Source organism: Pan paniscus, chromosome 20 (genome assembly GCF_029289425.2).
Source record: "Pan paniscus chromosome 20, NHGRI_mPanPan1-v2.0_pri, whole genome shotgun sequence".
Taxonomy (NCBI): domain Eukaryota; kingdom Metazoa; phylum Chordata; class Mammalia; order Primates; family Hominidae; genus Pan; species Pan paniscus.
In genome coordinates, this window is record NC_073269.2 from 12,439,402 (window position 1) to 12,450,929 (window position 11,528).

Here is an 11,528-nt window from a genome sequence, read left to right on the forward strand (position 1 = left end):
CAGGGGCAGAGCTGCCCAAAGTCATGGGAGCCCACCTCTTGCATCAGCGTGCCCTGGATGTGAGAGATGGAGTCCAAGGAGATTACTCTGGAACTTTAAGGTTTAATGACTGCCCTATTGGGTTTCAGACTTGCATGAGGCCTTTGTTTTGGCCAATTTCTCCCTTTTGGAATGTGTGTATTTACCCAATGCCTGTACTCCCATTGTATCTAGGAAGTAACTAACTTGCTTTTGATTTTACAGGCTCATAGGCAAAAGGGACTTGCCTTGTTTCAGATGAGACTTGGGCTTTTGAGTTAATGCTGGAATTAGTTAAGACTTTGGGAGACTGTTGGAAGAGCATGATTGTGTTTTGAATTGTGAGGACATGAGATTTGGGAAAGGCCAGGGGTGGAATGATATGGTTTGGCTGTGTCCCCACCCAAATCTCATCTTGAAATATTGTTCCCATAGTTCCCTTGTGTCGTAGAAGGTACCAGGTGGAGACAATTGAATCATGGGGGTGGTTTCCGCCATGCTGTTCTTGTAATAGCGGATGAGTTCTCATAAGATCTGATGCTTTTATAAGGGGCTTCCCCTTTGGTTGGCACTCATTCTCCTCCCTGCCACCATATGAAGAAGAATGTATTTGCTTTCCCCTCCACCATAATTGTAAGTTTCCTGATGTCTGCCAAGCCATGCTGATCTGTGAGTCAATTAAACCTCTTTTCTTTATAAATTACCCAGACTCGGGTATGTCTTTGTTAGCCACATGAGAACAAATTAATACAGCATTCTTGCCTGACAGTTTCTTTCTTTCAGCACTCTGAGTATATCATCCCATTCTCTCCTGGCCTTTAAGTTTTCTGCTGTGAAATCTACTGTTAGTCTGATAGGGGTTTTCTTATATGTGACTAGATGCTTTTCTCTGGCTGTTTATAGAATTCTGTCTTTGTCTTTTATTTTTTACAGTTTGACTATAATGTGCCTTAGAGAAGTCCTTTTGGCTTGTATCTATTTGGGATTCTCTGAGCATCCTATATTTGGATGTCTAAATCTTCCTAGGCTTGGGAAGTTTTCAGTTATTATTTTGTTAAATAGGTGTTCTATGCCTTTTCTCTCTGATACACCCAAAATTTAAATATTTGGTCACCTTATGATGCCCCATATATTATATAGGCTTTATTCATTCTTTTTATGCTTTATTCTCTTTTCGTTTTTATCTGACTAGATTATTTCGAAAGACCTGTCTTCAAGTTCTGGAATTATTTCTTCTGCTTCATCTAATCTTTTTTTTTGTAGCTCTCAACTGTATTTTTTATTTCACTCATTGAATTCTTCAGTTCCAGGATTTCTGCTTGGTTCTTTGTAAATAACGTCTATCTCTTTGGTGAATTTCTCATTCATATTCTGAATTTTTTTCCTGATTTCTTTGAATTTTTTATTTTTTGAGATGGGGGTCTCACTATGTTGCTCAGGCTGGCCTAGAACTCCTGGGCTTAAGGGACCCTCCTGCTTAGTGAGGATTATAGGCATGCATCGCCAAAACACTCAGGTAGTCTTTGTATTGTTTATCCGTGTTCTCTTGTATCTAATTGAGCTTCTTTAGGATCATTATTTTGAATTATTCTTCAGGCAATTTCACAAATTTCGTTTTCATTGTAATCTGTTACTGGAGAATTATTGTGTTCCTTTTGAGGTGTCATATTTCCTTGCCTTTTCATGTTTCCTGTGTTCTTACATTGATGTCTATGTATGTGGTGTAGCAGTTGCTTCTTCCAATTTTTTGGATTGGTTTTCATAGGGGAAGACTTTTTGCTGTTGATGTATCTATGGTGTTGGTTGGGTAAGTCACTTTAGCTTTGACTGGGTGCATGCAGCAGTGTAGTCTCTGTATGATTTCTTTAACCATAAACATTATGAGTGGTATCTGTAAATTCCTCAGCGTCTTAGGCTGCAGTTGTTAGCAGAGGCTACAATGAGGCTTTGCTGGGGATAGGGGTGCCATGTGAGCCAGTCCTTGGGTCCCAGTGGTGGCAGCGGCAGGCTGGGTGTACCTGTGCCTGGGCCCCTGGGAGGGATACACAGATGCCAGTAGTGGTGAACAAAGTGAGGTGAACCCCAGATCTTCAGAGAGCACGCTTTGGTGCTGGTGGCAGTTGTTCTGGGCCTGTTTTTTGAGATGGAGTTTTACCTTTTAGCCCAGGCTGGAGTGCAATGGCACGATCTCAGCTTACTGCAGCCTCTGACTCCTGGGTTCAAGGGATTCTCCTGCTTCAGCCTCCCAAGTGGCTGGGATTACAAGTATGCACCACCACACCTGGCTAATTTTGAATTTTTAGTAGAGATGGGGTTTCACCATGTTGGTCAGGCTGGTCTCGAACTTGTGACTTCAGGTGATCCACCCACCTTGGCCTCCCAAAGTGCTGGGATTACAGCCATGAGCCACCATGCCCAGCCTGTTCTAGGTCTCTTGTTAGGTCTCCTGATGGTACATGCATGTGCCTAGGGTGACTGATAGAGCAGAGCAATCCCCAGGACCCCTGGTAGTGTGCTTGGCCACCTGGAGGACAGTGCCAGGCCATGCAGGCCTGTCCTCAGGCCCCCCCAGTGGCATTCATGCATGCAGGCTGTGACGGGAAGGGAAAGGCAGTGTGCTTGGGTGGTGGTGGCTGCAGTGGTGGTGGACGGGAAGAGCCTGTCCTCATGGTGTCTGCAGGTGCAAGGTGGCCCTGCTGCTAGGAGTGGGGGTTTGCTGTCAATGGCAGCAGCCCCAGGAAGGTGTCTCTCAAGTTCTGGGGACTTTGCCTACCTTTGTCCTGGGGACAGGCTCCCCACTGTGCTCCACTGCCTGTTCCCTGGTACGTAAGACACTATGTGGGCTGAAGCACTGGGGACCCTGCTACATTCCTGGGTCCAACTACTGTGGCACTGCGGTAGTCTTCTGGATGGATGTGAAGGGATATCAGTCAGACTCCAGGGACATGGAGATGCAGGGGCTGTTGGGTCCCAGGGCAGGATGTAGTCTGGTGGGGACTGGGTTCTCCAAATGGCACTGTGCTGCAACTACCTGTGTGTTGGGGGATGTGTGGAACCCAGAGTCAGCTCCCTCTCTGGGGTAATGTTGTCACATGAACTCCAAGCAGCACCTTATACTGGTCTCATGGCCCATGAGGGTTGAGGAGCTCTCCCCCAACTAGGATTTCAGGAGTTCATGGTGGGAATGTGCACTGCAGGGGATCTCTCACTTACCCTGTTCCTGCACTGGGAACCCCCCAACCCGGTGCTCCCAGCTGATCCAGGCTGGGCCAGCTGCCTTGTTTCCCTCCTTCCAGGCCACAGATGTTTCCTATCACTTCTCTGCTGAATTCCAGTGTTTTCTCTTAGTTGCTGTATTCAAAGTGTGATTATCTACCCACTATTTAATTCTTCTTTGGGGAGGAGGTGAGTGCCAGATGCCTCCAATCTGCCATCTTGAACTGCCTCTGTATTTCTCATTTTTAAATTCATATATAACACATTTACAACACAGTACACAAGTCTTAAATATATAGTTCAAGAGATTTTGACATATGGGCCAGGCACGGTGACTCACACCTGTAATCCCAGCACTTTGGGAGGCCGAGGAGGGCAGATCACTTAAGGTCAGGAGTTCGAGACCAGCCTGTCCAACATGGTGAAACCCGTCTCTACTAAAAATACAAAAAAATTAGCCAGGCATGGTGGCATGCACCTGTAATCCCAGCTGCTCGGGAGGCTGAGGCAGGAGAATCACTTGAACCTGGGAGGTGGAGGTCGCAGTGAGCCAAGATTGCACCACTGCATTCCAGCCTGGGCAACACAGCAAAACTACATCTCCAATAAATAAATAAAAATACAAAAATTAGCCAGATGTGGTGGCGCACACATGTAGTCACAGCTACTCAGGAGGTTGAGGCAGAAGAATCACTCGAACCCAGAAGGCGGAGGTTGCAGTGAGCCCAGATCAGCCACTGCACTCCAGCCTGGGTGACAGAGCGAGACTCTGTCTCAAAAAAAAAAAAAAAAGAAAGAAAGAAAGAAAGAAATTTTGACATATGAATTCATCCATGCAGCCACTTCTCAGAAAAAAATATGGACCATTGTCAGCAGAAAATTTCCTTCTACCCCGTTCTGGTCAGTTTACACCCACTCCTTCCAGAAAGCCCCCAGTTTGAGTCCCATCAAAGGTTAGTTCTTCTGCCTATTCTTTAAATTCATGTAAACTCAAAATCTTACAGAATGTATTCATTCTGTTTGGGTTTCTTAACTCTTGTGAGATTCATCCAAATTGTTGTTCGTATCAGTACTTTGCTTTTTCATTACTGTATAGAATTCCACCCTCTGAATATGCCATGATATTTGTTTTCATTCACCTGCTGGTGGCCACATGGGTTGTTCCAATTTGGGTTGGGATAGTCTAACTAAAGTTACTGTAAATATTTCTATTTTGCCCTTGATGTTATTAGACCCTCTTTGGTTAACTGGGTGAAGTGTGGAGGAAAACTGCCTGGATTCGAATCTCAGCTCCACCATTTACCAGCTGTGTGACCTTGGGCTAGTTTCTTAATCTCGCAGTGCCTCTATTTCCCCCTATCTGTAAACTGGAGGTCACATGATCTACTGCAGGGTAGGAAAGTTAAATGAAGGAGTTTTATAAAGCTGTTGGAAATGTGCCTATCATATGTATGAAATAAACAATTATCGTTCATCTCCAACTCCCAAAAACAAAGGAAATTCCCATGAATGAGAGCATCCGCAGACCAAAAGAGCAGATCCTGGAGGTCAGAGGGCATGGTGGTTCCAGGAACTAGGCGGTACTGCCTGCCCACCCCTGCCCTACGTAGGGAGGCATAACAAAGTCGCTTTCCATTAGAATGAATTGAATTTTATTAAAAGCATCCCGTCGCTCAACCATGTCATGAGTGGAGGAGTCCTTCTCCCTGTCAACCCCAGACCATCCCCCAACACCTCCCTGAAATTCCTGCAAGGTCAGGCCGATCTCAGGCTCTGACTCCTTTCACTAGCCTTTCTGGTGATGTGATCTTACCCAGCTTCCTGTTTGTCTTCCTGAGAGACAGTAGATTTAGGGAGTGAGGATCAGAGGGTGGAAAATAAAAGCTGTGGTCCCCAGGAGTCCTGAACATCTGGGGACAGCGGGAAAACATGAGTGACTCCAAGGAACCAAGGGTGCAGCAGCTGGGCCTCCTGGGTAAGGCTGGGTTGGAACTCTGGGATCCTGGGTAAGGGGAAGGGATGGCCCAGGCTCTGAGCTGATGTCTGTCAATTCAGAAGAAGATCCAACAACCAGTGGCATCAGACTTTTTCCAAGAGACTTTCAATTCCAGCAGATACATGGCCACAAGAGCTCTACAGGTAGGCAAGAGTTAGGGAGCAGATAGTGGAAGACAGAGCCTCCCAGACCCCTGGGTCCTGGGGAGGTAGGTGTTGGGGTCTGGAATCCTGGGTTCTGGGGAAGGAGGGTCTGAGACCTGGGTTCCTGGGTCCTGAAGAGGAGGGGGCAGAGATCTGAACTCCTCACACCTGGGGAGGTGGGGGTTGAGGCTTGGGTTCCTGGGGCCTGGGGAGGTGGGAGAGGGGTTCTGGACTCCTGGGACCTACAGAGGTGGGGGTTGGAAGCTGGATACCTGGGTCCATGGGAGGTAGGGACTGGAGCCTGGACTCCTGGAACCAGAGGAGATGGGAGAAGGGGCCTGGATTCCTGGGTCCTGGGGCAGGTGAGAACTGGGGACTGGAATCCTGGGTCCTGGGGAGGTGGGAGCTGGGACCAGATTACTGGGTCCTGGGGAAGGTGAGAGCTGGGGCCTGAATTCGTGGGTCCTGGGGAGGTAGAAGCAGGTATCTGGGTTCCTGGGACCTGGGGAGGTGGGAGCTTGGGCCTGGGTTCCTCCTGGGACCAAGGGATGTGGAGGCTTGGACCTGGATGCCTGAGTCCTGGTGTTGCAGGATAATTTAGGAATCACAGAGATCAAGGGGTTGAGGAGGATTTATTATTATTATTATTATTATTATTATTATTATTATTATTATTTAGGTGCACCAGCCCAGTCAGATTAACATCCAAAAAGACTGAGCCCCAAACAAAGAGTCAAGTTACCTTTTAAGCATTTCATGGGGTAGGGGGAGATCTGTGCAGGGGGAAGCATATTACAGAAGCGAGAAACAAAGACAGTTATTCAACTGAGACATGCATTACATCATTTCTTACTTTTCAAGGAAAAACATGTTTTACAACTTGAGTTTATCTGCCTAGTGACCTTCCAGCTGCACAGCTAGAGAAACAGGGTCTTCACAATGCCTGGGAAAGGGAGAGATAAGGCTCACTAGCCACAGACAGAAAAACAGGCAGTTAATTCTTTTTTATTTTATTTATTTATTTAGTTTTTATTTTATTTTATTTTATTTTTTTCTGAGACAGAGTCTTGCTCTGTCACCCAGGCTGGAGTGCAGTGGTGCCATCTCGGCTCACTGCAAGATCTGCCTCCCAGGTTCATGCCATTCTCTTGCCTCACCCTCCCGAGTAGCTGGGACTACAGGCGCCCGCCACCACGCCCAGCTAATTTTTTGTATTTTTAGTAGAGATTGGGTTTCACTGTGTTAGCCAGGATGGTCTTGATCTCCTGACCTTGTGATCTGCCTGCCTCAGCCTCCCAAAGTGCTGGCATTACAAGTGTGAGCCACCATGCCTGGCCAAACAGGCAGTTAATTTTTAAAGGATTCCACCTCTTTCTCTTCTTCAGGGGGAATTGGGTTTTCTTACATACAACTGAGTTTTTGCTTACACATTCTTTAATTTCTTTTAATTCCTGTTCCACTGGGGAGGTGGACGCAGGTACCTGGGTTCCTGGGACCTGGGGAGGTGGGGGCTGGGACCTAAACTCCTGGGACTTGGGGAGAGAGAGGCTGGGGATGGGGTTCCTGGGTCCTGGGGAGGTTTGAGCTAGGGCCTGGATTCCCAGGTGTTGGAGTGGAGGGGGCTGGGGCTGGGGTTCCTGGGTCCTGGGGTGCTGAGGGATTAGGCCAGGCTCTCCCTGGGCCAGGCTCAGGTGGGAACACTGGCAGGCTGACGCATGTATCCTCTCTCAGGGTGTCTTGGCCATGGTCCCCTGGTGCTGCAACTCCTCTCCTTCACGCTCTTGGCTGGGGTCCTGGTGGCCATCCTTGTCCAAGGTCAGGGGCAGGTTCTGAGGGTCTGGGGTCCCCACGCCTGGCCTTTTGGCTATGAACAGAGCCTGGAGTGGCCAGGTCTGGGAGGGAGGTGGGACTGACAGCCAAGATGTTGTCCCTGGGGGTCTGTAGGGGCCTCTCCCACAGCCCCTCCCCACTCTAGAGCAGGAGAGGAGAGGGAGGAGGAGGAGGAGGGGAAGAACCTGGCTCTCCTTGGCCTTCTGTGCTGCCTTCTCCAGGTGTCAGTTTTCCTCATCTTCGAAGGGGATTAACTGAGACCTTGGCTCTCACAAATGATGTCTCTATGGGGCTCAGTTCAGGGCTTGGCACACAGTAGGTGTTTAATAATTGCAGTTCCTTTTCTTCTTGGCCCAGTGTCCAAGGTCCCCAGCTCCCTAAGTCAGGAACAATCCGAGCAAGACACAATCTACCAGAACCTGACCCAGCTTAAATCTGCAGTGGGTGAGCTCTCAGAGAAATCCAAGCTGCAGGAGATCTACCAGGAGCTGACCCAGCTGAAGGCTGCAGTGGGTGAGTTGCCAGAGAAATCCAAGCTGCAGGAGATCTACCAGGAGCTGACCCAGCTGAAGGCTGCAGTGGGTGAGTTGCCAGAGAAATCCAAGCTGCAGGAGATCTACCAGGAGCTGACCCAGCTGAAGGCTGCAGTGGGTGAGTTGCCAGAGAAATCCAAGCTGCAGGAGATCTACCAGGAGCTGACCCAGCTGAAGGCTGCAGTGGGTGAGTTGCCAGAGAAATCCAAGCTGCAGGAGATCTACCAGGAGCTGACCCAGCTGAAGGCTGCAGTGGGTGAGTTGCCAGAGAAATCCGAGCTGCAGGAGATCTACCAGGAGCTGACCCAGCTGAAGGCTGCACTTGGTAAATTGCCAGACCAGTCCAAGCAGCAGCAAATCTATCAAGAACTGACCGATTTGAAGACTGCATTTGGTGAGTTCCTGCACATCGAGGGTCCTTGGGCCTGAGATGGTCTCTGTGTGATGTGACTTTACTTGAGTTACCAACCCTGCCTGAGCCTCAGTTTCCTCCCCTGTGAAATGAGAACACAGGGTAACTGCGATCATTGCACTTGGTGTTCACACTGGGCCAGGCACACAGTAGACACTCAGTTCAACCAATCCGCTGCCTTCTGTTCTGAGCTCTAAAGCTGCTAATACTCCCAGTCTGGAAGAGATGGAGCCAGGACTCCTGGGTTCTCCTGGGGATCAGGGAGAGTCTTGGGAAGTAGGGAGAGGAATGGTCTCTCCTCATTCCAAGAGGTCCACCCAACATGGACAGTCAAGGAAGGGCCCTGATTTTCAAGGGCTTGAAGGCTGGGCAGATATGGGAATATGGACAACCTGATCTGAGCCCAGCCCTGACCAGCCTCCCCCAACAGAACGCCTGTGCCGCCACTGTCCCAAGGACTGGACATTCTTCCAAGGAAACTGTTACTTCATGTCTAACTCCCAGCGGAACTGGCACAACTCCGTAACCGCCTGCCGGGAAGTGAGGGCCCAGCTCGTCGTAATCAAAAGTGCTGAGGAGCAGGTACACCTGGTGGGGGTCCTCGTCCTGGCCTGGGGCATGGCTTCTGGCCAACTGGGGAGGCGGTGCTCAGAGAGGACTTTGCAGAAGAGGGGCTTTGCTCTATTTGGAAAGATGGGAAGAGAAGGATATGAATGAAGGAGTCCCAGGTACCCTTCAAGCAAATACAAACCAGATCTGAACACGTGAATATTTGGGGGAAACGTCAAATGTAAGCAAACCACCACAGCATGCTGCAGGTGTTTAACAACCAGCTCTCCGGAGAGAAAATTCCTGATGTGTTGTGTTTGCCAATTTCCCCGGTGTAAATATCCCCACTGCGGCTGATTTCAAGCTGTGATGTGCTGTCACTCAGTGCAGAGCTGAAAGGAGATGTGCTGGACCAGCAATTAGTAATGGGTCCAATGTGGCTCCAGTACATGAAACCCAGTCAGGAGTAAATTCATGTGGACATGCAGAATAGATAAACATGCAGCATTCACAGGAGCATGTGAGGAGAGGCCAGCTGTGCATGCGTGCCTGCATGTCAGGACACACATGCCGTGGGGATACAGATGTGAGAGGGGCTCAGACACGAGGAGGCTCAGGACCTGGTATATCAGAAAACTGCAGGTTAACTTGAAAGCAGAACTTTCTGCCAAGAGACGGGGAGGTGGAACCTGGAAAATGGGAAGCAGAGCTCCCTCCTGACTCCTCCTCTACCCTCCAGAACTTCCTACAGCTGCAGACTTCCAGAAGTAACCGCTTCTCCTGGATGGGACTTTCAGACCTAAATCAGGAAGGCACGTGGCAATGGGTGGACGGCTCACCTCTGTCACCCAGGTAGATTCTGGGAGAAAGGGACACTGTATCCAGTCGGGCTGGGTTCCTGCAACTCTGACTTGAGCTTTCCCTGGGGGTCCCCCCCAACCTCCCTGACCCCATAGGACTAAGAGTCTGGGGTTTTCACTGAGTGGGGAAGGTGGTCTTCACACCCACCTCCAGACAGCATGGCAGGTGCCAAGAATTCCACCAGCAGAGCTGCAGGAGGAGCTTGCCCTGTGGGTGGGTGTGTTAAAATACAGTGTATTAATAGGAAGTCTGAAGTCTAGTAAGGCCACCAGCTCAGGAGACAATTGCCATTTACACAAAGTGAGTAGCTTATCCTACCCTCAGGTTCCTAGAGGGCACACATTTCACAGCAGGGGGCCACTGGGGAAGCAGCAGGGTCTGTCGTGAGGCAAAGTCATGGAGGGGACTGTGGGCCAGAGCTTTTATTATGGTTTGTGTGGGGAGAAAAGGGCAAGGCCAGGCAAGCAGGCTTCAGATGGGCAGATATGAAGCATTTTGTGGGCTCTGGGGCATAGAGGCTGCCTAGCTGCCTGACACCTGGCCTTGGGGTGATTAGGGCAGAAGGATAGTGGCTTGGAGTGCAAAAGCCCAATAAGGCAGGTGGTTGGCTGTACAGACCCCAGACTGGTTGGTTTGTATTTTAAAATCACACCCTCGGCCAGGCGTGGTGGCTCATGCCTGTAATTCCGGCACTTTAGGAGGTCAAGGCGGGTGGATCACGAGGTCAAGAGATCAAAACTATGCTGGCCAACACGGTGAAACCCCGTCTCTACTACAAATACAAAAATTAGCTGGGTGTGGTGGCGTGCACCTGCAGTCCCAGCTACTCAGGAGGCTGAGGCAGGAGAATCACTTGAGCCCAGGAGGCAGAGGTTGCAGTGAGCCAAGATCATGCCACTGCACTCCAGCCTGGCAACAGAGCGAGAATCCGTCTCAAAAAAAAAAAAAAAGAGAGAGAGAAAAGAAAAAAGGATAAAAAAGAAAATCACAGCCTCAGTAGGAGTCCTCCCAAGGCTGGGATGCAGCAAGAGAGGCAGGAACTGAAGGCAACGTGACTCGGGCATATTATGAGGTGTGGAGAGCAATGCATGTCCAGCATACACACATAGGGCAGATGTTAAAGCATCAATATTACAGAAGGTAGGAATGTGGCTCATCTACTGGGCAGGGCAGAGGCTCACATTCTGCATGGGCTTTGCAGCTTCCAGCGATACTGGAACAGTGGAGAACCCAACAATAGTGGGAATGAAGACTGTGCGGAATTTAGTGGCAGTGGCTGGAACGACAATCGATGTGACATTGACAATTACTGGATCTGCAAAAAGCCCGCAGTCTGCTTCAGAGACGAATAGTTGCTTCCCTGCTGGCCTCGGCCTCCATTGTGGTACAGCAGAACTTCACCCACTTGTAAGCCAGCATTCCTTCTCTCCATCCTTGGACCTTCACAAATGCCCTGAGACGGTTCTCTGTTCGATTTTTCATCCCCTATGAACCTGGGTCTTATTCTGTCCTTCTGATGCCTCCAAGTTTCCCTGGCGTAGAGCTTGTGTTCCTGGCCCATCCTTGGAGCTTTATAAGTGACCTGGGTGGGATGCATTTAGGGGGCGGGCTTGGTATGTTGTATGAATCCACTCTCTGTTCCTTTTGGAGATTAGACTATTTGGATTGCCATGTGTAGCTGCCCTGTCCCCTGGGGCTTTATCTCATCCGTGCAAACTACCATCTGCTCAACTTCCAGCTACACCCCGTGCACCCTTTTGACTGGAGACTTGCTGGTTGAAGGAGCTCATCTTGCAGGTTGGAAGCACCAGGGATTAATTCCCCCAGTCAACCAATGGCATCCAGAGAGGGCATGGAGGCTCCATACAACCTCTTCCACCCCGACATCTTTCTTTGTCCTATACATGTCTTCCATTTGGCTGTTTCTGAGTTGTAGCCTTTATAATAAAGTGGTAAATGTTGTAACTGCA

At 49.4% G+C, this 11,528-nt stretch overlaps 1 protein-coding gene across 1 annotated transcript; it reads left to right on the top strand.

Moving 5' to 3' along the window:
- The first annotated feature begins 5,152 nt into the window (after window positions 1-5,152).
- Window positions 5,153-11,528, top strand: LOC100978434 (C-type lectin domain family 4 member M). The gene is made up of 6 exons (XM_057300521.2): window positions 5,153-5,373; window positions 7,105-7,188; window positions 7,561-8,130; window positions 8,579-8,730; window positions 9,437-9,549; window positions 10,760-11,528. Exons 1-6 carry the CDS (start codon window positions 5,274-5,276, stop codon window positions 10,908-10,910), a joined length of 1,170 nt encoding a protein of 389 aa, XP_057156504.2. The 5' UTR covers window positions 5,153-5,273; the 3' UTR covers window positions 10,911-11,528.

Coding starts and splice junctions, on each gene's coding strand:
- LOC100978434 (XM_057300521.2), top strand. CDS start 5,274: ATGTCTGTCAATTCAGAAGAAGATCCAACAACCAGTGGCATCAGACTT. Junction 7,189..7,560: donor GGTGGCCATCCTTGTCCAAG/GTCAGGGGCAGG, acceptor TTCTTGGCCCAG/TGTCCAAGGTCCCCAGCTCC. Junction 8,731..9,436: donor TCAAAAGTGCTGAGGAGCAG/GTACACCTGGTG, acceptor TCTACCCTCCAG/AACTTCCTACAGCTGCAGAC.